This window comes from Squalius cephalus, assembly GCF_949319135.1.
Source record: "Squalius cephalus genome assembly, chromosome: 20".
NCBI lineage: Eukaryota > Metazoa > Chordata > Actinopteri > Cypriniformes > Leuciscidae > Squalius > Squalius cephalus.
Genome location: NC_137141.1, coordinates 12,612,683 through 12,639,824, shown reverse-complemented (window position 1 = coordinate 12,639,824; position 27,142 = coordinate 12,612,683). Strand labels below are relative to the sequence as shown.

At 38.1% G+C, this 27,142-nt stretch overlaps 1 protein-coding gene across 2 annotated transcripts in view; it reads left to right on the top strand.

The window, feature by feature from the left end:
* The window catches only part of kiaa0586 (KIAA0586 ortholog), a 123,880-nt gene that overhangs the window by 55,978 nt on the left and 40,760 nt on the right, over positions 1-27,142 (top strand). For both annotated transcript variants that reach the window (XM_079853950.1, XM_079853949.1), the window contains 9 exons: positions 3,771-3,843; positions 4,966-5,217; positions 6,888-7,056; positions 7,243-7,401; positions 16,362-16,546; positions 16,766-16,867; positions 20,978-21,064; positions 23,699-23,877; positions 25,846-25,955. In XM_079853950.1, the coding sequence (XP_079710076.1) occupies positions 3,771-3,843; positions 4,966-5,217; positions 6,888-7,056; positions 7,243-7,401; positions 16,362-16,546; positions 16,766-16,867; positions 20,978-21,064; positions 23,699-23,877; positions 25,846-25,955 (1,316 nt within the window). The remainder of the gene's footprint in view (positions 1-3,770; positions 3,844-4,965; positions 5,218-6,887; positions 7,057-7,242; positions 7,402-16,361; positions 16,547-16,765; positions 16,868-20,977; positions 21,065-23,698; positions 23,878-25,845; positions 25,956-27,142) is intronic.

Below are 27,142 nucleotides of genomic sequence, written 5' to 3'. Positions count from 1 at the left end.
GTTGAAATTCTCATTGATCAGTGGGTAGGGATGGATCATCCAATAACCGACTAGTAAATTAGTGACTAAATTATCAGTTATTATTAATATTATTTTGGTCACACTTTATATTAGGGTCCATTTCTTAATTATTACTACTATCTAACTAATTATTAACTATGACTTGTGCCTCAATAAACGCCTAATTACTGCTTATTAATTATTAGTAAAGTAGGATTAGGGGATGTAGAATATGGCCAATGCAGAATAAGGCTTTAATATACAGTATGCTTTATAAGTACTAATAAACAGCCAATATTATAGTAATATGCATGCTAAGTATCGATATCCTAGTAATATGCACAAGATATTATTATTATATATTTGTCTCACCAAGGCAAGGCAAGTTTATTTATATAGCACATTTCATACACAATGGCAATTCAAAGTGCTTTACATAGAAGAAATTAAAATAATAAAAAGAAATAAGAATAATTAAAACAGTTTAGAAAAATAAAATACAGTACAGTACAAACAGTCGGACGAACAGCGGCACAGTGCTCATTCAGTAAATGCATAGCTAAAGAGATGTGTTTTGAGTCTGGATTTGAAAGTGACTATTGTAGGAGCACATCTGATCTCTTCTGGAAGAGTATGTAGTGTTGGGGAAAGTTACTTTTTACTTTTTTGTTTTATGGAAAGTTATGTGTTATGTTCCTTTTCTGTTAGTTTTTCTCACCTGGGCTGGGCTTGCTTGTTTGTTTTTTAACAAAAAAAGTTATATTTTTGGCAAATGTAAAGGCCCTTTCACACCAAAAGTGAAACGAATAACCCTCAGGCTCAGGCTGAAGGAAATACAAATTCACACCTGTACAGGAGAGGGCGCTGCTCAAAGAAACCTTTCAGTTGCGCTGCCATTCTGGATTACAGGAGAATAGGACGCAGGAGAAGAAAGTTCAACACTCTTACTTCAGTTAAACATCAGATTTGTATTTCATTTTTTGTTTTGATTGCTGAAGTTGTTTTTGCTTATTAGTATGGTTGAATGGGATCATTGAAGGTCAGCAGTAAAGACATTGGTTAATAAAGTGAGATTAAATACATAAAGTGTATTTGTATATTTAACCAAAACAATTATTGCAGGTTTGCCTAAAATTCTGAGTTTACATTTCACTATTATTATTAATTTAGAGAACTCAATTCATTACTCACGATCTCTTATCTGTGCGCACAGCTGCACAGCTGTTCAGTACACTGAATTGAATCCTCTTTTGCATCTCCTTGCGCTTGAACAGACACATACTCAGAAAATTATGTCAAAATACCAGTCTCGGCAAGTATTTTCGTAAACAGAATCATTTTGCCTTAAGTGAATGTAAACAGTTGAGAAAGAAAGCACATGTATATCATTATATTGGATCCATGCATTCACAATGGGTTAGTTCACCAATAAATGAAAATTACTAGCCTATATACATTTATAAAATTAAATTACTACATCCTACGTCATACGCCGAAACTCGACTCTCTCGTGAATGTGCGGATGGCCGTTATCCGGAAGCTAGTGATTACAGTTTATAAAGTTATAATTATGTATATTTTTCTTATATAAACACATCGCTTCACTTCAGAAGGCCTTTATTAACCCCCTGGATTGGATTACTTTTATGGATGCACTTTTTTGGGGTTCAAAATCTCAGTTTCTATTCACTCCTATTATAAAGCTTGGAAAAACCAGGATATTTTTTAATATAACTCCAATTGTGTTTGGCTAAAAGTAGAAAGTCATATACACATAGGATGGCTTGAGGGTGAGTCAATTATGGGATAATTTTCATTTTTGGGTGAACTATCCCTTTAATTAATGTTAATTAAACAAAACAAAACAAAAAAGAGATTAAAGCCTAGATTGAAGACAAACCTTAATTATTGCATTTCTGAATACTATTAGACCTTACTTTATTTGTAACTTTGTTACATTGTATTTATCTATGCTTGTAATTAGTGCATACTGTATGTTCTTATTTTTTTACTGACACCCCCGCACACATAAATTGTTTCTTGCTGATCCAAAAAATGATCCGATCCGTGACTCAAAAACTTTAATATGATCAGAACCGTGAGTTTTGTGATCCATTGAACCACTAATTATCGTACTGACCATGTTATGTGCTTCAGCTGCTTGACAAAATCCTCTCTACATTGCCTTTAAAGTATTGTTGTTATAGCCAGACACATTTAGATGAACGTCCTTGATTGTTGCATCGCATCTCACACTGTTTTTGAGCACCCCTCCATGAGTGTTATATTTCTAAGATGCTGTTACAAGTTAAAAATAAATTCAGCTTTAAGACAGACAATTTTAAAAATATATAGTGCTGCACATCCCTAGTTTTCTCATCTTTTGGTCGCATGAGTGACTTCAAAAAACTCCTTAAGGTCCACGTGACATCCCTTCAATGGATTTGCTGTGTTTTTTGACGTACTGTAGCATAAACTCTAGTGTGTCCTTACACAAACCCACACAAACACGCACTTCCTTTTCAATCCCTCTGAGCAGAAATGCAGAGATGAAAAGAGGAAAAAGGAAGCAAGAATTAGATGCATGGGCTGTTGGTGGTTCAGAGCAGCAGTTTGGATGGCATGCTGGGATTGTCACTCGTCTCCTCATCTCTGTGATTTATACAGTGCAATAAGTGTTTCAGAGATGGGCTAACAGTCCAAGAGACAGCAGGGCATTAGCATAATGTGTTCAGCGGAGAAACGCTGGAAGACTGTTGCGTCTTTAAACGCAGTGTGCCACATTTAGATTTGCTCTGCCTGCAGATGTCATCCCTCATTGGGATTGGGGATCTCAGACACTCAGGACGTGAAAATAAAACAACTCACAGAAGTCCAACTAACTGTGTTTTTGTCCCTGTTTATGGCAAAATTCCATTCGCTGCATGGCAGTGCTGGTTTCCAATCCATCTAGTTAATTCAGAATATGAGAAATTCATCTTACCGTTGAAAATTGGATTCATTCTCTTCCACGTTTTGAAGTAAATGCATCTCTGAAAGAACTAAACTGAATCCAGTCATAAACTGATATAGATTTTTTGCAGCCTTTTTTTAATAAATGCTTTTTGGAACACACAACGAATAAAATTACTACTATTTCTTTTTTTCTTTTTTTTTCAAATACATTTCACAGTAATTTAAATCACATGATTTAAATGGAAATCAGATGTATTGTTTGGATAAATAAGATGTTTAGTTCATTTGAAACCATAAAAGCAGTTGTGCTGCTTAATTTTTTTGTGGAAAATGTTTTTTTTTTACAGAAAGTTCAAAAGAACAGCATTTATTTAAAACAGAAATTAGAAATTGTTAACTGTCAATTTTTATTTTATTTAATGCATCCTTGCTGAATAAAATTAGGCCTATAAAAAAAATCTTACAGACTCCAAACTTTTGAACGGTAGAGTAAATCTCCACTGCACACCATCAATCTAAATAAATTCTATTCATTTAGCTTTATTTAGCAAGTTAACTTATGATTAGAGATTAGTGTTTGTCCACTCCCTTCCCATTATTAAATTAAATTCACAGCTCGTGGAAAATTCATCTCTAAAAGTAGCTGAAAAGTAACCTTGAACCTCTAACGTACAAAGCACTAGAATGACTAAACGTGCCTAGAGCAACACAACAAGCTTTACCGTCAAGAAAAGTAGCTCTGTGGCTCGAGTTTCTAGATGAATAGTTTTTGTCTTTGAAGATGTTGACGACCTGTCATGTGTCTTGTCCTGTAGAGATGTCCATGAAGAGCTGAGGATAAAGAAGACAGTTGATGCCTGGATCAATACACTCAGCAAGGAGATTCAGGTGAGCTGAACTGAGAGATTTAGTCTCTTTTTCTACCTTCAAATGCAATCTGTTGTTTCTGCACAATCTGTCACTGTTCTTTGTTCTCCGAAATACTGTTTTAAAAGGGAAAATATTTGAATAATCATTAGTGCTTTTTGCTTTTGCTTATGGTTGGCATTGAGCAGAGATCTGCTATTACTTTTCCAACTGATCACGTTTATGATTATTTACCTGGCGGACAATAAAACGACTGAAAAAAACTCGGATGCTTGTTTCCTCCATAGCATAAAAAAGGAAATTACGACTTTTTATCTCACAAGCAATTTGATTTTGTTCACGCAAGTTTGGAGTTTTTGGTTCCTTGCCACTATCGCCTTTTGGCTTGCTTAGTTGAGGACACTTAATATTCTGCAATATTATGGACTTGACTGCACTGACACTATCGGATGAGAACTGAACTGAGCAGGATGATGAAATCACTGTTTTCTCCAAAGCTACTTCATAGTTTAATTGAACTTATTCCATATTGATTAACTTTACACAGTTATTGAACCAAACTGAATCAACAGTGAACTGATTTCAATTGTATAATGACTGTTTATTATTGTCTTTTTAGAGCTGCTTTACAGCAGAATTGAATTCTGTTGCATCATTGAATCATTATTTTCCCATTTATCGCTGTAGAGCTGGGAATAAATAAAGCTATAAACTATTGGGAGATATAAACTAGCAATTGCAATTAAAAAAAGTCTGAATTGTGAGATAAAAACTCGCAATTGTGAGAAAAAAAAGTCTGAATTGTGAGATAAAAACTCGCAATTGTGAGAAAAAAAAGTCTGAATTGTGAGAGAAAAACTTGCAATTGTGAGAAAAAAAGCCTGAATTGTGAGATGTAAACTAGCAATTGCGAGAAAAAAAGTATGAATTGTGAGATAAAAAGGTCACAATTACCTTTATTTATTGTTTTATTCGATGGTGGAAACAAGCTTCCATACATAAGTAACATCTAGCACATACATGTTTTTAGCAATAAGTTTATATTACTGTCCATGCACTATTTATTGAACACATATTCAAGTGTTTCTGACTTCAAGGTCTTGTCTCTTTCTCCTTCCCTTTGTCTTGTCTTCCTCCTGTCAGGATGATCTGGCGAGGGAGAACTCTGAGAGGAGTGTGGAGAGGAGTGATGCTGCAGTCGCTAAAGTGGTGCAGCAGGACCAGAGGAGCAGGAGTGGACGTGGAGGAAGAGGAAGAGGGGGAGGTGAAACCTCTGCGGCAGAGAAGAAAACCTCTCTGAGAGGCTTAGTGAGAACACAAGCAGAAAGCACACTGGCACACAGCAAACAACCCGCTCTGTCTGTTAGAACCAGACCTGAAGGGAAGCAAGAGACGGTGAGCAGGATTATATCAGTGTTATCTAATGCCGTTCAAAATGTGTTCACACAATGGACAGAACAACCAAACTCCTCTGATGATGAAATATTAAAGCTGTTTCAATAGCAATGAGATGCCTGCATAATTCTGACTATTCTAGATAGTAGGCTGCTAAATAATTCTTGAAGGCCATTCAAACAGAAAGTTTTTTTGCTTTAGAAATGGTAGATGCTGCACAGTGGTATCCGACTGCAGCACTGATGAGTGGAACTGAAGACAGGGTTTCGATATGTGTTTTTAAAAGTTAAACTTCTTTTTACTTGACAAAGCATCTTTAAAAATGTTCAGTGGAAAATTTGAGAGGGAAAAAAAATATTTTATGTAATGTATTTTTAGGACTGTTAAAGTTAACTGTCAAACTGCTTGGGATAAATATGTATTATGAAAACAATTGATCATCTTGTCATTTAGATATTAAACCTTATTCTAAAAGATACTTATGCTTATTAACTTGTGTATTTAAATCCTTAATGCATATATTTACTAATATACAGTATATGTGAAGGGGATCCTTGGCATCAAATAGTTTGAAAACCCCTGATTTACTGTATGCGCTTTCATTTAGTTTAGGAATCTTCATACTGGCACTAGGCACCGTAGGCACTAGGCAGTAGATATGACTAACATTATATGAGAGCTTTATAATTGGCTATTTGGCTGTGGTCCAAATCATCTGTCTGTTATATTAAAACTGATAATGAATTGTAGGATCTTCTAACCTGTTTGTTAGCAGTGTTTAATCCTGTACATGTTGTTTACTTATCACCATGACCTGACAAGCTCACAACACTCCCAAAATGGCCCATCTGGATGTAAACACTGTAGCTCAGTACTTCTGTGTCTCAGTGGCATTTTCTCTAAATGAGCCGCTTTGAGCACCCATATGTTGCCCCGACACTAATTTGCTAAAAATAAAGAGTGAGAAGACGAGAGGCAGGCTTGCCTTATCTGTGTTTGGCACAAGCCTGGTCCTGTTAATGGCTGTCCACGTTGCCCGGTGTCTGTGTGGATGATTCTTAACCTAGCAACACATTCAGTGGTTATCTGAAGGTTACTATGTGTGGAGGCCATCCAGGCATTTAATTGCTGCTATCGTTAAAGGTGCAGTCAATCCAGACAACAGAGCACACAGTTACAAGAGGTTGAGAGTTATTTTGCTGGCGACAATCGGGGGTTGCCATGCGTGTTAGATTAAACTAAATGAAATCCTTACGGGTATGCCTCACTTTACATAAGCAAAGCTATAACTTTCTACTTTTTAAACACGCAAATAACTGCTGTTCTTTTGAACTGTCTATTCCTGAAAAAAAAAATGTATCACGGTTTCCACAAAAATATGAAGCAGCACAACTTTTATCAACTTTGATTATTAATAATAAATGTTTCTTCAGCAGCAAATCTGTATAACTGTATATAACTGTATGGATAGGTTAATATTATTTGCCATGTTTACTATCAATATGATCAGTATAGTTTATTATGTTTACTATAGGTATGAGTGTATATATATAATGTGCCGTTTACCATACATACAGTATGAGTGCATCATAGTATAAAATACCATGTTTTCTATTTTAAATCTTGATACACAGTTTGTTAATTGAGTGTTTTTTTTTTTCCATGCTCAGCCGGTTGTGCTTAAATCTCAGGATGATCAAGAGTATTTGGCCAGACTGTATGGAAAAGCTCTTTATGATGGTCATCGACGCACACTCAAAAAAAGCCCTTACCTTCGATTCAACTCCCCCACACCGAAATCCAAACCTCAGCGACCTAAAGTAGTAGAGACCGTCAGAGGTGAGTTTCAGCCCTTCAGTTAGAAGTGATGATTGATGGTCTTTCTACGTTTCTTTTAGTAACTTGTGAAATAGTCTTTAAAATATATATATTTTTGCCATATTGCCCACCCCTAATTTTGCCTTTTCTGTCTTCCATTTAACTCTTTATGGATTCTTGTCCCTCTCTTTTCATTCACTCATATAGGGGTGAAGATGAAGTCCTCTAAAACCCAAACTAGTGTTCCTGCCCTGCAGCCTTCAGTCTCTGAGCCCCATTTCCTGTTCAGCCCCAGTGATCCTGCCCAACAGCAGCAGCCTGGTTCTCCAGTGCAAGGTTACCTCATTCCCATGGCTATACCTTTAGGTAAGCCACCATTACCACAACTAACAGGGATTGTACGGTCATGAAAAACCTGAAAAAGACATGGAAATTTTAAAGGCATTTCCAGGCCATTACAATAAACACAATTTTTTGGAAAAGTCATGGAAATTCATGTCACAAATATCTGTGTAACGTTCGGGCAATCCTTCACGTCACGTGACGTTATATTTTGTGTGTGGGGTAAAGTCTGGCACAGTTGCAGTTTTTGCTTATTTTGTATTTTAAACCACGTAGCTTGTCATTAAGATTTAGTTTAGATATGTTGTGGCAGATTTAAACATGGATTTTTATTCTTATGTTACATGTATACATGGAGGTGATGGATATTTGCCTCAAAAGTCTTTGAAAAATCATGTGAATTTATTCGTAAAAATCTGTATGAACCATGAACCCTTTTTACCTTTACTTTTTCATTTGAATTCAGCTAAATCTGTCTTGGCAAACTTTACTCCAACCCAACTCGGTCTTGATGTCCAATATGACAACTTGGATAACTGCAGATTTGTTTTTGTCGGGATTATAATTTAATTTGGAAGTGATTTGTGGCATATTTTGCATCAGAAAACTATGTTTTAAAACATAACCACAAAGGATCAATGACGCAGTTTATGCTGTTCTGTGTCCTTTAAACCTCTGACCATTCTGAAACAAAGATGCGACAGCCTCCACATGCTGCAGTCATAAAGCGTCTCTCCTCCGGCTGGCTCTGAGCACACGGCAGCATTAAAGAATGGACTTAATTAGACGACATTTCAGCGGTGTGGGTTTAGCTCTTAATTACGACTGCCTCTCCACTCGTTAAAAAGCCTTCCTATGCCGCTCTCGTTTAATCACTTCACTGTCAGGGACATTAATGCCTTTCTATTACGTTCTCATTTTCCCGCTTCCAATCACTGCAAGCACCGTCTCAGGTCCGACCTTGTGTTGTTGGAGGTAATTCTGTTTGTTAGCCCAAACAGCCATATGTATGAAAACACCGTCGTGCTTTACGAGGGGACTTTTTAGGGCAGTAATTGCAAATAGCCAATTGAAAACATTTTGAAAGCGTTCGTATTATGAGTTGATTAGGTTTTTTTTATCCTCTACCCCCTTCCTTTTGAGGATTATGACCTCCTGGCGCCGAAACGTTCCATTAGTTTGGTAACAGCTGAATTGCCATCGTTATTTTCTGCAATAGACTGAAGAGGTAATTAAAGGTATTGCATGAAAAGAATGGCACTGACGAAGCACCTTTGCACTGCTAAAGCTGTTTACAGTATTTCAGTGCGTCCCGAATTGTGGCCCAGGGTATTGAGAATGAAATGAACTAGTGGAAAATGGCCTAGTAATGTTTGAAACAGCATTTTGTGGGCTGTTGCCCGTATGCTAGACTGACCTCTGATCGGAGCTACGCTGAAGTGAACAAAGACTCTCTAATCACATCTGCAATGCAGTGGCCCTAATCGCCGTGATAGATACTCAACTCTCTTCATAGTCATATTGAAGTTCCTTTCACTACAAAATTATTTATTGAAATTTCTTTGTGAGGACAAACTGCAGCAACAATGTGAAAGTTGCTAAAACAACGCTAAAATGAAACCATAAAACATTAGCTTTATGGGGTTTTTTTTGTTTGTTTTTTTTGTTTTTTTACAGTTACATCCCTGCTCACTAGCAAGACTTACTTAATTACTTAACCTGTTTCACCAGAAAGATAATGCTAGTTGGCCTGCTTCCCCAGCCGGTAAATATAATGCTAGACCTAGACCTATATCAAACCAGCATTAATTAGCATAATCCAGCCATGAAATCCATGCTGGTCAAATCTTAACAATAAGTGTTTATTTTTTTGTTTTATTTAATTTAATTGAATACTTTTTTAACTTATATTTATTTTGTTTATTTTTTACACCATTTTCATCGGTCCCACCACAAAGCATATTCATATAAATACATTATGTGTTTAATTATGTATACATTACGTATTTAATTGACTTTTTTTGCATTTTCAAAGCATCTTTTAGTAATATTACTATCTTCTTATTGAGACATACTGTAAGGACACATTTTGAAGGGAACCTATTATGCAAAATTGTTAACATAGATGTGAGTCAGCAGTGTGTGTACACAACAACCCTATAATGGTACAAATCCACCCACTCCTCTTATTTTAATCCCCATAAATCATAAGCAGTGTCTCAGAACAAGCCGTTTGCAGATTGTAACTTTTGTGACATCACATATGCTTAGGCCCCGCCCACGACTGCTGACGGACTCTGCCCTATTAGCATAGACCCCGCCCTGAGTGATCTTTACACAGTCCGCCATGTTTATCTCCTCGCCAGAGCATTTAACAGCAACATTCAAGTAAGAAATGTATTCTTATTAAAGCTAGTTATTCAATCAAGGGCAGTGAGTGATTTTCTGTTTTTCTTTTGTTGTTTGATTCATATTAACAGCATATAAAGCAGTAGGTGCTGTAGATTACACTGCTTTCACTTTAATACACAGATCTAATATACACATGTGATTTCTTTACTTGCTGTTTACATTCGCAGACAGAACTGACTGTGTTTATGTGAACTTTGTGTGTTTTTGACATAACCTTGTGTGTATTTGACAGTTTAAGTGCAGTAAGACATGAAAGAGAACTCCACGAGACGCTTCGTCTGACAGCCAGCTTCTGTGCTTTGGATGTGTGCTCTCAGAAAACCATATATCAGAAGTTTAGACTGATATGGCTTTAAAACGCATGCAGATAATAAACTTTTATGTGATGATGAAGAACTGCAATGTCACGTGAGCGTGACCATGATAGAGATAATAATCAAAACCATATGTTTTAGTTTTTGGCAGCATATCAGTGGAACGAGCTGTACAGGCTCCGTCCTCTTCTGGAAAGTGGGGTGGGGAGCAGCAGCTCATTTGCATCTAAAGATACATGCACGAAAACGGCATATTTTTCCTTTCACTCAAAAATGGGCATTTAAAACATGGTATAATAAATTATCTATGAGGTATTTTGTGCTGAAACTTCACAGACACATTCTGGGGACACCTGAGACTTATATTACATCTTGTAAAAAAGGGCATAATGTCCATGTATGACAAGCCAGATTAAATTGAAGGCTTTTTTTACCAGAAGGACTATAAAACTTTTTTTTAAAGGTAAAAAAAAAGAAAAGTATTTTTAATTTAACATAGTTTTCTTCCAAGTCTTTCACATTTTTAATAAAACTTCATCTATTCCAGCCATCTAGATAATATTACCTTAACATATTTACATCCGCAAAATTCAACAGAATAAGCAAAAAAAAGAAGACTGTTCAGAACATCAAAGAATACCAAATATTTTTGTTTGCAAATACTGTTAAAGGGTTAGTTCACCCAAAAATGAAAATTCTGTCAGTAATTACTCTCAATTACTCTCATGTTGTTCCATCCCCTTAAAACATTCGTTCATCTTCAGAACACAAATTAAGAAATTTTTGATGAAATCTAAGAGCTGTCTCACTCCTTCATAGGCTGCTAGGTAATTTCATCCATCAGCCCACCCTTATTGTTGAGCCTTGCTGGTCTAAGCTGATCTTCTCAGCAGGGATGTTGTTGTTTTTTTAAATCTATTTAAAGCTGCAATCCGTAACTTTTGGCTCTTTAGCAGTTAATGAACAGAACTGCATGCGTCTTGCTGAAGAACACTGTAGCCGGAGCTACTTCTCTCAGTTTATGTCAGGTACTGGGCTCCTCCGCAGTGGTACAACTCTAACCATTCTAAAATAGTTCCAATATAAACACTTATTATAGGTGTACCGTAGTAATTCAGGATAAGACAAAAACACAGTTTGGAAAATGGCTTAATGATTATTATCTAAATTTTGGACAAAAAAAAAAAAAGTTACAGACAGTAGCTTTAAAGTGCTAAGTTAGACACTTGTTATATTTCAGAGCGACACCATCTCATTCCCCAAATCACACCTATCAGACCTGTCTAACTTTCATCTTACGAATGTGAATCATTTCCTAATAACTTCTTTAAACCCCCACATCGACCAAAAGCATCTTTTACCAATCGAGGCTATTCCCAAGGCGTCTTAATCATCCACCAGTGTCATCCCCGTGGCTGTCCTATTTCCCTTCATACTGAATGTGTGAAAGAAACCCAAGCGGAAAGTTCCAGACTCCCATTAAAAACTTCCCAGACACTTCTGCAGTTGTGTGCGGTGTATCTGTGAAGGAGAGGGTCCAGACTGGCCCAGTCTGGATTGGATTGACTCGCCAAGGCTCAGACTGGGTCTCTGGAGGGCTGTAGATTAGAGCTGGCCTAATTTCCCCTTCTTCCGTGACTCTCCTGGGATGACAGTGGGGATTGCAGAGTGCCCCATGGGAATGGTGAGAGAGCCTTTCATCTGCTCCAGATGATCGGTGCGGCTCATCCATAGACGGCCCCCGAGTCACACTTACACACGTACGACAGCAGGCAAGCTCTCCGCAAATCTGCTTAGCAAGTTCTGCACTGCAGAGAGTAGAAAGTGGCAGTCGAATCAACACAGCAGCGATCAAGGGAAGTGTTAGTTCATACCATTTATAGCAGCATTACTATTTTCAGTCAAACTCAAGAGCTTTAATGATACTTTTTATTTCTTTATATAATAACAGGGTTGTGCAAGATTTGGAATCAAATAATTGGCTCCTTTTCAATTCATGACAGTAAATTTGAATTGAATTGGCCACACCCCACATTAAGTTGAATTTTAAGTGAAATTGGAATGACAAAAAGTGGAATTTAATAAATTATCCATCCATCCATCCATCCATCCATCCATCTTTCTGTCATTCTGTCATTCTATCGATCTATCTATTGTCCTGTCATTCTATCATCATTATATCTATCTATCGTTCTATCTATTGTTCTGTCTATCTATCTATCTATCTATCTATCTGTCCGTCCGTCCGTCCGTCCGTCCGTCCATCCATCCATCCATCCATCCATCCATCCATCGTTCTGCTGCTCTATCTGTATGTTACACCTGTTAACCTTAAAAGGCAAAATGTTCAGTTTTTTACCTCATTTTCAAATTCATCCCTAGCCATTCTCAATTCAGTTCTTGGTGCACAACTCCATATAAGCCACCTTTTCTGTTCTTCCCTAAATGTATTATTGATAAAGAAAGAATCGTTGTGAAGACTTGTAATTCACACACAGTGATTGCTGCTTTTGCATGCCAGAGATGCTTTGAGCAGCCCATGCTCACCGTGTCTTGCCGTCTCTGAGGTGAATTCTTATGAAGGTAATATGATGCCATAAAGAATCGCATGTGCAGGGTAAGATTTGTGAAAGTGTACAGATTGCAAGCGTAAATAAAATTTGCATGCACAAGAGAAGATTTGTAAAGGTGTAAATCGCCTTTCAAGTGTAAGAAAAAAAATATTTGCAGCATTTTACTGTTATTCGTACACTGTAAAAAATGTCTAACCCTCCCAAATCAAAAATTTCAAGTGACCGATAACATCTAAATTTTTCAATTGGCCCAAGTGAAATTCTTGTTGCAATAGTCTGTTAACATTGGCTCAATGAGAAATAATACGTCAGACTAATTTAAAAATTTAGATGTTATCGGTCACTTGAAATTTTTGACTTGGGGATGTAATTTTTTTTTACAGTGTAAGTGTATTGTGAAACTGCAGCTTCATGCTTACGCAAAATAATCTGTATTCTTCCATTTTTCCGCGCTTACACTTTTGGCACGTCTTTTTCGCACAAATACGGCCAAAAGCACTTGCAAGCCTGTGAACAGCAATTTGCAAGCGAAAAAAACAGAGGCAGGAACTGCGAAATAGATTGATCGCGTAAAATCTTAAAAAATAAACTGTTGCAAATGTCTAAATGACTTGTTGTATACACTTTTATAAATATATTAATAATATTGATTTGAATTAAGTAATTTTTGTGGTTCTTGAAACAGGTCAGTTTAATTCTCCATTCTCAAATATTTTGATAGAAATTTCACAAATATATTAAGTGTATTCTAAATAAATAATTGTAAGTCAAATACTAAATTATTTTAGTGAAAATAAAAAACTTAAATATAACTGTACATTTTAGACAAAATGAACTGTTGGATTTTTAGTCAATTATTTTGGTACGTTTAACTCAAACAGACAAGTAAATGATATTCAGAGATTTTAAGTTAATAAAGTTAATTATTACTGTGATATTTACTAAGCCACTGAATAATTTTTTAGAGTGAAGATGGCTGTATAGCCCTATAAACATATCTAGATGCTGTGTATTCCCTGGTTGCTGGGTTTTTATTCAGACATAATTGGTTACTTTGCATTTGATTTTGTATTTGGATATGGATATTTATTCAGACATTATTAAAGACTACGTTTTGTCAAAGTTAAGTTTATGTTGATTTGAAGAATCAGTTTTTCATTAGCTACAATCAAATCTGGACACAGTGAAAGCATTTTGTTTTTCATACTAGCTACAAATAGCTTGATCAGTCACATGAAAGTAATCAGAATCAATATTGACAGTGCGACCAAGACAATATTTCAAAATATATAACTGAGTGTTAAATACCATGAACAGAGGCATGATGTGAAAAACACTGCATCAGAATGGTATTATAGGTATAAAAGAAGGGGTAACATCAGCTCAGTGGTGTAACATAAAATATATATAATTTCAATCCAATAACGTTAACACCAGCTCGAAATTCAGTATTAACTCATATAGTCAGTCTAATGGTGCACAGCTAATTAAGCAATCATGATTTATTTATTTATTTAACATGTAGGCTATGTGTGCATTAACATTTCGGCAACGAGAACGATGCAGAGCCAAACTGGACTGGCGTGTTTATTGAACCAATCAGATAAGAGTAAAACAAGAGTCAGCGAGAGGCTCATTTGATTGGCTACATGATGAAGGTGGACCCGCCCTCTTCTTCGCACTTACAAAACTCAGTGAGTGAGAGAATCGTGCCAAAACTGTAAGCGCAGCCAAAAGAAAGACGCAACTGTACAAATCGAGTTATTTCGGGAACTTTTTTGCCCCATGTACACAACAAGTCATTTAGACATTTGCAACAGTTTATTTTTTACACAAATGTTGATTTTACGCGATCAATCTGTTTCGCAGTTCCTGCCTCTGTTTTTTTCGCTTGCAAATTGCTGTTCACAGGCTTGCAGTGCTCTTGGTCGTAGTTGTGCAAAAAAACCACGCCAAAAGTGTAAGCGCGGAAAAATGGAAGTCAGAAGAATACAGATCACATTTACTTTGCATTACTCTTACAAATAACAGTAAAATGCTGCACATATTTCTTTCTTACACTTGAAAGGCGATTTACACCTTTACAAATCTTCTCTTGCTTGCAATCTTATGTAAACTTTCACACATCTTACCCTGCACGTGCGATTCTTTATGGCATCATATTACCTTCATAAATTCTTATACTTTATTGATTGTAGATGAAATTGCTCTGGTGGTAGCCCCAGTGGTGAAGACGTGACTTCATTTGTTGCTTTGAAATTGCATGTGGTTGCAGAAGCAGGACGTGTGCGCACATATTTATGTGCATTTATTTTGTTTTAATCATCTCATCATCTCTCTCTCCATCTTCTTTCTCAAGTCTCCTGATGCAGTGTCCTCGGGTCCAGTAAAGTCAGTGATTTACATACTCTTGAATGTATTCCCAAGCATTTTGCGGGCTGTGAATTCTGTCCCTTCATTTAGGTCTTTGTTTCCTTGCATGCCTTGCGGCTTCCCTGGTTTGTGAATAGCCCGTAATAGCATCTCTTACTGTCCATCATTGAGCTAATCTATCCGATCTGGTTTCGCATTTCAGAGTTTTTACTCTCTTGAGGTTCTGGAGTACAAACGCCTCCTTTCAAGCCTTCCTTCGGCGGAGCCCACATGTTTGCTATCAGAAGTATTTGTGCATTCCAGATGAGTCAGTGCTTCTTGCTCCTGAGCCACTGTTTGGATGCCCTTCAGCCAAATTATGGAAATCGTAAAGCTTATGTTTCCCCTGCTTTGCATGGAAGGCTGGGAAAAACAGATTGCGGCGCTCGCAGCAGATTTATGCTAATGTCAGCCTCCTCGTTTGCCGTTAATGTGCAGAGACCAGACTTGCATCTCTATGTAATGGGGCATGTGCGTCCGTAACCTGCTTTCCTGCGAACAGGAATGACACAAACCTGCGCTAGCGCACTCTGGCTGAACCTGTTTGTCTCACGGTCCCATTGCAGAACAGATGCCAATCATGTTGCCAGATCGGCCTCCTGCTCAGCCAGATGTGTGTGAATGTGTTTTGGGCTGACACGGCACTTTAAAGTACCGTGGACGTCCTTTACAGTCGCTCTGCGGTGTGTTGAGAGATAAAGTAATGTGTAGTTGTGTGTGTGTGTGTGGGCTCCATCTGCAGGAGTGCCTCTGTCTTTAATATCCCTCTCGCGTGAGGATAGGGGTCGTGTTGTGCCCTTGCCTGTAAACAGCGTGTTGATGTTATCTGCGCTGCATCAGGGCGATGGATGTGCAGACTTCAGAGGTTTGGCAGAAGCGCATTTAGGCTGCCGAAGTGTATTGCTAGTTCACTCACGCATCCTGTGGAAAAGAGGGGGATGGAGACTTTGCGTTCAATGTCGCCTTTTGTTGTCCTGGTAATGTTGCACTCTGCAGACATTATTCATGTATCTCTAATGCCTGAAAAACTGACTTTTCCCCCCTTTTTTTAGTATGTATGTATGTAAATAAGCAGTCTTTTAGTAATATTTTATCCAAAGCTACTTGCGTGCACTAAACTGTAATGTACAAGAGCGCTTCAAGCTACGCAAAATCAATTTCACATGTCATTACTTTCTGAAATGCAATTCATAATGCAAAGTGTTGTTATAGAACATATAACCTTTGGGTTACAATCCCAGATCATTAAGCACAACACCTTGTATCTCTTTAGGTAAGCCCAGAGTGGACGGCCAGGCCCCAGTGCCTTCACGGGTCATCATTAGCAATAAACCAGCAACCGTAACAACGTCCTTCTCTCCCATTACCAAGACTGCTCCTGCTATTCGGAAACCCAACACCATCTTACTGGAGGTCCAGTCAGAACCGAAGAAACGGACCCCACAGCTCAAAATACAGGTAACACCAGGTTCACACATACAAACATAGCTGTATGATTATCTTCTGCTGATTTTGTCACTTCACACAATATTTCACTATATTCGGGGGCATAAACATTTTCAGACTTTACAAGCTTTGCATCCTGCATCGGACAATATCACTTCCCTACTGCAGATTGAACTGGCTTTTATTCCACATACTGTTTTCATTCAAATGCATTTGTGTTTTGTTTTTTAGGTTCAGCCTGGTGTGAACATTGAGAGTTGTCTATGCAGCAGTCCAGCTTCTTCTACGCCATCGATTCCAGCCGAAACCATCCTTCCTCCACCTTCGATTCACGTAAAACCTCCCAAATCACCAACAACACTAAGCAGACCCTTATTATTTGAAAATGAAATGGTTTGGTTGGCTTTATCAGCAATGCTCCAAATTTCATTTCAATTTTGTACCAGAGAAATAGCTAATAGTTTTGTGGGCTTTCAAATTGATGATACACCCAGGACGTCCTCTAACATGTACATTTGCTCTTGTGTGTGTGTGTGTGTGTGTATATTCATACACCAGCTGTCTTGGCTCTGTTCTGAGAATGGATGGATATTATGCCATTAAATGTTGGCTGTGCTCCAGCATGCTGTAGTGCTTATAAGGGCCAGGTTTGCATTTCTCATCGCACTGCCATTGATTTTTGCCAAGCCGTGCATGTATGCGCCTTCATGCTCTCAGAACCTGCCCAAGCGGATGAAGATGGATGAGGTGTGTGCGTTTGCGTGTGCGTATTGAGCTGAATGTATAATGTTTCAGGGGGGACATTGCCGCCAGCGTTTTCTGTTCTTACTCCTCCAATCCCGACCTCAGCCATTCACATCTGGTTGCTAGGCAACAGATGCAGCTCCGTTGCTCTTCTGTCGGAGCAACACGTCTAGGAGGACAAAGCCTCTCTGTGGTCTGCCTGCCGCTGTTAGCATCAGAGGAATCATTACAGCTCTATAGAAATAACCCTAGAAACACGTCTTGCACTAGAATCCGTCGAGTTAATTTGGGGATGCATTTCCTCTTTTGACTTCGAGTTCAGGTGGAGTTCACAATCAGTCACATTCGCACTAAATTTAAGGAAGGAAGACTTTAAAGCTTTTGACGATTCAGAATATTGTGAAGATTTAAAGTGTCCTGCGCGCTCTAACATAGTTCAATCTTTGCTAAATACTTGATTTATTTTTCAAATAGAATAAATACATTTTAAAATTTTACAATTTTATATAAGTAAATAAATAATATACATTTTAAAATACATTTTACATTTTAAAATAAATCATATTTTTAACTGGAGACTATTTAGAATATTGTAAAGATTTAAAGTGTTCCGAGTACTATAGTTCACTCTTTTCTAAATATACAATATATATACACACTATATATATATATATATATATATATATATATATATATATATATATATATAAAACTATTATTTTAAAATAAATATTGAGGTAGAATAGTGCAGCTAGGTGTTCGTGTGCGTGGCCTTTACTGCACAAAACACACACATATATTAATATATAATTATATATAACTATATAACCTGTTTTAAGAAATGTTTATTATTGTGTGCAAAATATTATTATTATTATTGATTTATTGAACAATAGTGTATTTTGTCATGTTGATGTTGCATGTTTTTGTACAAGCAATAGACATGTCTGTGCATGTGTGTGTGTGTGTGTGTGTGTGTGTGTGTGTGTGTGTGTGTGCGTGCGTGTGCAAACGGGTGCGTCTTCCCCTCAGATCGTGTGTCTGATGCAGCTCGGCAAAGGTGTTCTGGTCTGTCAGCTCAGCAAGGCTGCGTTCAGCACTCTGTCTGTGCCCAGTTAATGCCCTTGACTCATCAGACTGGCAGACCCCAGCCTCCACCCACACACACACACATACACCCACCCACAAAGACACGGGCAAGGACATACACTCACACACGCTCTCACAAAACATGCTTTGAGTCGTACACTTCACTCCCACCAGGCCTGAGGCCTGTCAAACAGAGGGAATGAAATATGACTAAGTCCCACAGTGCCTGTGCTTAAAACACATGATATCTCCGTCCTCTGAGACTTGACATTTGGAGTGCATTGCAGTCACCACTGGCTCATACTGTTACAAAGCCCACTTTTGTTCTTTGAGAAAATATTGTGATAGATTGATTTTTGTAGATCTTGAACAAAAAGGGATAGTTTACCTAAAAGTAAAAGTCCTGTCACAATTTACTGTAAGACGTGGGACACACAATGTGAATAAGGATGGGGACTTTCAAGGACTCAAAAAGCATAACATTATCATAAAAGTGGATTCAAGCACTCTGAAATCATTTGATAGGTTTTTTGTGATAAACAAACAGGCAAAAAATGTATTCTTTCTATACAATGAGTGAACTATCAACCATTGCAACCGGAGTCATCATCAGTCCGAATCCACAAATGAATCAAACCATTTTTGTGAACTGAATCCTCTTGTTCTGAATCCTTCCTTTTATGTTCCACTGAAGAAAGAAAGTCTCACGGGTTTGGAACAACATGAGAGCGAGAAATTATGACAGAAAACTATACAAAGGAACTATTACTCTAATTTGCAGTTCAGCTCTTTTCATTTCCTGCTATTTTCAGTGCAAGTGTGATTGTGCACATGTGTATGAGCAGAATAGTAAGTAATATTGTGTTTCTGTAGCTCACTGCAGCACGCTTGCTGCAGTCTCGTCTGTTTCTGCAGCTCCGATGGAGTCACTCCACACACACACACACACACACACACACAATATAAGTAAGGGGTAACGTCACAAAAAAACCCCAATGTTTATCTCATAATAAACTAGGATAGAGTCATGTAAATGAAATATTGATTTTATGTGAAATGATTTTATGTGAGCAGAATAGAGATAGGAGAGGATATAAAACTAGCACAGCAACAGGAAGATTTTTTAGATGTTTTTAAAATAAGTCTCTTATGCTCACCAAAGCTGCATTTATTTGATCAAAAATACAATAAAAACAGTGATATTGTGAGATATTACTTTTTATTCTGACCCCAAACTTTTCAACAATAGTGTAAGACTGCAATTAATTATAAGTATAGCGAACAGTCTTGTATAAATATTTGCCTGCAGAATGCTGTGACTGACTAATAAGAAGCATGTATTCCAGAGAGCTGTATAATAATTGGATGTAACATCTATTTCTTTATGTACCATCCAGGATGAAACACCTACAACTATTGTATAAATGATAAAAAATTGTGACAAAAGAGCTGTAAAATCTATTTTTGTGCTTTAGGAGGAGCAATGCGTATAATAACACTATCTGTCTCACATACTCAGCACACCCGTACCTCTCATTCACATGAGCAGACCAACTCTCTCCGTTACCATGGAGATGAGGCTTAGCTGCATGAGGCAGAGACCTGGAAAACTGATGCGTGTTTCTCTCTCACACACACACACACTTTCACACACGTCTCTTAAACAGTTACAGTTTATGTCCTTGCACTGAATGATTCATTGAATCTTTGTAGGTATACGATGTAAAGACAGTTGAATCTGTCTTGTAAGATTGGCTTATGAGACAGCGTTTTATTTTATTAGGTATGTGTGTGTGATCAGCATCAGCATTTGAGGAGCTGTGCCAGGATATGGTGGGGGTTTTTTTGGGTTTTTTGGCAATTAAAGGGATACTTAAACGTTTTCTCACCCTCATGTTCTTCCAAACCTATATGACTTTCTTTCTCCAGTGGATCACAAAAGGAGATGTTTTGAAAAATGTTCACGCTCCTCTTTTCCATACAAATGAACACACACAATGATCATGGGCTGTCGTGCTCCAAAAAGGACATCATAACAGCACCATAATAGTAATCCATACGACTTGTGCACTATATTTTGAGTCTTACAATAGCTTTATGTAATGGACAGATTGTCATTGTTCAAAAAGTCTCATGGAATGACGTGAGGGTGAGTAAATGATGACAGAATTTTTGTTTTTGAGGGAACTGTTCCTTTAAAGTTAAACGTAAGTAGCGATACTTATTTTCTTCTGTATCGTGACTTACATCCGAGTGAAACATATGTTGACGTTGCTCTAAAAAATGGCAGATCAATGCGAGCTTGCAGTTTTAAGCATACTTCACCAGAGAGAAGTCTTTCGTTTCATTAGTTGAACATTGTGAGGTCTTTTTTTTTAATGAAACATATGCATGGATGAATCTATAACATGCCTTAAAAAAATAGATTGGGTGAATTTTAAATCCACCATACCCTATGGTCAAGTATCATCTTTTATTTCAGCCTGTAATCATTATCCTTATTAACTCACACACTTAAAACTTTCTAATCTCCTCAGTTGTTGATGAATTTTGTAATTTCCAGACACGGTATTGCTTCCTGACCTCTGTCTCCGTATCATTGCCTCCCAGGCCGCCGAGGAACCGCATGCTGGAGAAGATCAGGAGGAAAATATCTTTCCCGGAACCAATTTCTTGGCCGTAGCCGACATCAGCCAGGTACATTCAATTAAAAGCACATTTCAACCCACACACTCACTCCAGCTCGTAACGTAAAGGTCATTTCACAGCCTGGTGTCCACCCTGAGGGTAACAGCCCCTATCCACTGTTTCCTACTTCCTACTCACATTTGCATTTTGACCCAACTACAAATGCCCATTCTCCACGTCTCCTCCTACTCAGATATATTGGCCATCAATGGCTCAGTGCTCCAATAATGAGATTTTCAGAGCCAAAGGGTGAAGGAGAACATCGTTTTCTTTAATTAACGAAGACCAGAGAATGGATGAAAGTTTAAAATATCATTCATGGGTTTGAGAAAAAATCTAATTACAATGTGCGCTGCTAAATTGGCCTTTCAGTGAATTGATATTGAAGGGGTGTGGTGCGTATTGCCGATATTTCTTTTTTTTTTCGTTCAGGAATTCAGGCTTGCTCAAGCATGCACACATAGACATAAGCCCCTTATATTTACTGCTAACAAGCAGTGCAGGGCGCCCGGCGTATGGGGCATCAGGCCGATTCTCTCGCTCGGTCTTACAAGGGCAAGGCGTCAGTTAGCACCAAAATAGCATAGTAGTCATTAGACGGGAGTTGGAAGCAGGCAAATCTGTGTTTTTCTCACAGGCTTTTGTGGAAGTTGCTGGGAAAAAGAGTGTTTATAATGAGAATAAAGAATCATGGAGGGGGTTGCGTTTCAAATCACATGAGCTGTTCCACAGTGACCCCTTTTGGTCTGAGAGGGAACATCTTCCACAGATGAAGCTCAGTTGGAACCGATCTCTGCTTAACAGGTTTTGCGGTGGAAGGAAATTGTTTAGTGTCGATATGCTGAAGGTAATAATTGTTTGCAGATGTTAGAATAACGATTTGTATGGTTGCATTTTGAAAGGTTTGTATCAGAGATGCTTTGAAAATATTGTATTTTGTTACAGTCCTGGTTGTCAAACTCAGTGTTAGTATATAATGTGCATTTTTGCTTTATCTTCATCCACTACTTATGTCCTCTGCAAACTCTGTGTCAGTGGTTTTCAACTTCAAACTGTCTAAGACAAAATTCAAAGGCTCCTCCATATAGACAATTTTTTTTTGCCGCTTCTTATTCTTTATTTACCCAAACTAGTAGTGGCAATATATTAAAATAATAATTACGTTTCAATAACTGCTTTTATAAAGCAATGAATTCAAATTAATTTTCCAGTCATTCATTTGTGATTACGAGATTTTTCTTTAAAATAGTTTTTACTCACAATTAGCAATTTCTAACTTAATAAATATATATTTTAAGAACCGAACTAGACCAAATTTATTCTTTTTAAGATTTTTATTAATTTGTTTCCCAGGCCTAGAAATCACATGTCTAAATTTCCCCTTATATATCCGTGTTTTCCAAGACCATGGGAACTATGGTCCTTAAATAAAAAATGGCAGTTGTTTAGAGAATTCATTAAAATAAGAAATATTATGTCATTTTGCATTTAGATTTTTAGCTGTTTTAGCTTATTTTGTGCAGGTATAAGGCAAGCATCACTTAGCACAAGCATTACTAGTACTCGTACTTAAAGTTAGTGATTTGAACAACCCCCTAGCACTAAGTATTGAATCTTATCTTGTACCATTTGTGCCAATCATGCGGTTAGTACTTTTCTAAGTGATTTATATCTGGTAGACAATAAAACTGGTGAAAAAAACCCCCACAGACTTGCATTGAAGGAGAGACCTGAGTCATATCTAGAGACCAAACAACATGCAACCTGCCAGAAGTCCCTAGCAACCTATCAGAGAGATTTTCATGACAAGTCCTACTGACTCTTTTTATTTTGACTCTCTAATTGTTCGAATGGCAATTAAGATTGCAGTTACGAGTCCAGGAATATAAACATTTTCCAAAGATTGAGAGCAATAAAAATTCAAGCACGTTGTGCAGCATTTGCGTATATTTAAGTGTTTTTTCGAGGTCTGGCATGTATTCGGTCCACTTGTAGTTTTCCCAACAACCAAATAAAGGCCACAGCTACTTAAGTCCAGACCCCGGTGAACAAGCTCTCTCTCTTGGACTGCAGGCATGAATCACTGCCAGCTCCTAAAATGTCATTCCTCCAAGTCTCCAGTGCCTCAGCTTTGGCTCGGCCAGTTCTGATGGAGCCATAAACTTCAAACGGGCCCAGCGCCCGACTGGCAGAATGCATTTCTCTCTCTTTTTCCTCTGGCGGCCGGCCACTGGAAATGAGCTAATCGCTCCTTACACAGACCTCCCTGAGACCGAGCCAAAGGAATCTGAACATTATCCAAACCAATGACCGAAATGTTGAAAGCTGGCTCGCGGATCCAGCGATGGAATTATACAAGACAAACGTCCCCCTTTCACTCCAACCTCCCCTTCTGTTAAGACTGTAATGACCACTGTGAAACTGTGCTAATGCTAACATATGTTAGTCATTCCCGCACGGTTCACGGTGTGTGCTTTTATTTGCTGTCATTTGTGTTGAAAGGTAAATGTCAGATCCAGTGAGCCGTCAGGGATATTTTTGCAGTAATGTATTGTCAAATTCTCTTCAGAAAGCCTTATGTTGGCAGATATATATCATAAAACTGCTAAGACTTCATTTTCATGAATGCTGTGTTAAATTCAGGAAGCACACTGTGGACTTCCAGACTCTCCTATAGAGCTCAACGGGCTTCCGTCTCCTCCAGCTGCTCTATATCACGGCCCAGCGTTTCCTCCACAGCCTTCCCAGTCAACCCCTCTCACCGAGCCCATCCTGAGCACCATCCAGCAGAGAGAGACCCTGGAGAACAGGCTGGTGGATTGGTGAGGCCCTACTATCTGTACACATTTCATCTGCTGCACAGTTATAAGCATTAAATGAAATTATTATTGTCACATTAAGCATAGAACGCATAGAAACCTGAATAAAAAGTATTGTGGTTTCTGCAAAAAATATTAAGCAGCACAACTGTTTTCAACATTGATAATAATAAGAAATGTTTCTTGAGCAGCAAATCAGTATATTAGAATGATTTCTGAAGGATCATGTGACAGGATCATATTCAGTTGTAATAATATTTTGCAATTTTGCAGTTCGGTACAACAGGAAAAAGCATAAAATCTCCAATGCTAGGTTTCTTTCATTGATTTTGAACAGACAGTAGTGCAAATTACAGTTTGTTCCAATTAGCGGCATTTAGTCCTGAAATTACAGAATGCACTCTTGCATAGGTCATATTTTTTGGTAGGGATGATAAAAAACAAAAGGTATTAAGTCACAATAAGCCACAAAACTGAAAAGCATCTCTTGTGTTATAAAAGGAGACAAAGTCCCATCTACATCTGAGCCTTCACTCTTCCAAGAGGAGACAGAGAGTGAAGCGGCACAAATGCACGACACAAATCGGCACAGTGCCAAATGATTTTGTCTCATCATAAGTGGAAACAACTTAAAATACAATACATTTATGGCCATGTTGATAAGAGTAAGACATCATTCGAAACTGTAAAGGTTTCTATTTTTATTTGTGTAACTAAACTAATTAATTACTTTAAGGACTTTTGCCTCAATAAACTCCTAATTACTGCTTTTTAGTATTGGGTAGGATTCAGGGATGTAGAATATGGTAATGCAGAATAATGCATTAATATGTGCTTTATAAGTAATAATAAACAGCCAATTTCCTAGTAACATACATGCTAATAAGCAACTAGTTAAAGGGGGGGGTGAAACACTCAGTTTCAGTCAATCTCATGTTAATCTTGAGTACCTATAAAGTAGTATTGCATCCTTCATATCTCCAAAAAGTCTTTAGTTTGATTATATTTATAAAAGAAAGATAGACTGTACCGAGTCTTTCCGGAAAAAAACGAGCGGCTGGAGGCGTGCCGTGTGGGCGGTGCTTACGCGCCGATAGCTAACAACACACAGACATTTGAAGCAGTTTTACTCACCGCCTGCAGTTCCAACGCACGACCGTGAACCTTTATCGTTGGGACTGCTCCATCCTTAAGCATTAGATGATCTGCAAATCCGGCGTCGAACTGGGCCTTGTTTATAAAACAATCATCGTCGAAATGCAGGGAACAAACAAAGTCCTGTGACTGCAGCGAGCACAGCGCTTTGATGGGCGTACTGCTTTCACTCTCTCGCTCTGGTCTACGGGTGCGCGCGCGCCCTTCCGGGAGAAGTGCCCTTAGAACCCATATAAGGAAATTCCGCTCCATCTGACGTCACACATGCCCATACTCGAAAAAAACTTTCCGAAACTTGTGACAAACCGGAAGGAGTATTTTTGGCACAGAAATACTCCATCAAACGTACAACTTAATTTTTGAAACTTTGTCCATGTTTAGCATGGGAATCCAACTCTTTAACAGTGTAAAAAACTCAGTATGCATGAAATAGCATTTCACCCCCCCTTTAATAGTGAAAATTGGACCCTAAAGTGTTAACAATACAAAACCTTGTCCTTTTATAAAATAAAGAAAAACAGGATGCCGCTTTTTGCCGTCCTGGTTTTATGGAGCACGTCACAAAAATGAATCGAAACTCAGTGAGCTACTAGCAAGCTCTTGCGTGCCATCTGAACTGTTTTTTGGGGGGGTTGGTGCATAGAGCGTCTCTTTTTCTTCTGCTCTTTTTCCACGTGCACCCCCTTCTGGATTGGAGTGTGGATCGCCTGTGACTGACTGTATGCACCGAACACTGACGTCTGTACTGTGACCGTTCGGGACGAATACATGTACCGTTACACCTCTACATGCACTGTTTTGTCATTTCTGTCATAGGGTGGAGCAACAGCTCATGGCCAGGATGATCACTGGAATGTTCCCTCAGCCCGCCCAGACTGATCCAGCCAGCCAATCAGAGCCGGAGAATAGTGTGACATCAGACATAGGTGACTATATGTAATTTTTTATTGCACCTTTAGATCTCACAATGATAATCTCTTAATTATCTGTTTAATTTTGTACACTTTGGTGGATAGGGGCTTCTTTACCATCTATAAAATAAGTAATGTGTGTTAAACACATTTGAAAGCTCGCAGTTTACAAGCTTTAGAAGTTTGTCGGTCTGCGTTTCAACCGTCATACATCTTCACCAATGTGTCTGGTCAATGTTAAAAATCAACAACACAATCAATAACGCATGACACAAACCAGCAAGAATGATCCAGCTGCACCAGGTTCCAGTCTACAAGCTCATAATTTTGATTCATAGCGTCTACCAATGCGAGCAGCGCATTTGTCAAGCGTGTCAGCACGCAGCAAGATTGTATTTCCTCATTAAAGCACGATTGCTTTTGCTCAGCCCCTCTACTCCTCCTCCGCTCCATCCTTCCGTCTCCGTTGCGTCACTTCTGCTCAGTTGGCGCGGAGGTCCTGCCTCATTAATTCTCGCTTTCATTTAATAGAAAGATCAATGATGTATCAAATTTGCAGAGGAGGCTCGCGGCAAACTGTTGTCAGCATATTCGCAGACTGACTGGACTCTTCCTCCTGTAGAGGAACTGTATTTGTGTTTGAACGCAGTCTTTCCCAAGACAAAAGGAAACGAGAGCCCTGCCAAGAATGTCAGTTCTGTATATTAGTTTTTTAATAGCACCGGTCCAAAATGCTTACGGGTGCAAGAATTCAGAATAGGCTGGGTGAGAGGTAAAGCGGGTCTCAAATTGGATATTAGAAATTACTTTGCTGGCAAACTCAAATTTGAAGTGCTTCAAACTTCAGAATGTTGTGGAAATGCCAGTATTGTGCATGGGTTATTATTATTTGGATGCACATTAAGAGTTTTAGCTTTTTTAATTGATGTGAAATTGTAAATATTAGCAATGCTCTTGCTAAAATTGATGATAGGTCTCTGGCATAGTAGTTTCAAATCCAGGTTTCAATCCGGGACTGTGTTTGTCCTGATCCCATTACCCAAAACACATTGCAATAGAGACCCCTCTATTGTCTTTGTCAGTAAAAACATGGCAAAAAGCTTAACCAGCATTTAGAGCTAGAAAATTGTGTGTTAGAATATCTATTAGTCCACCACTAGCCCAAGTAATAAATATATATTTTAATAACTAGTTCTTATAAA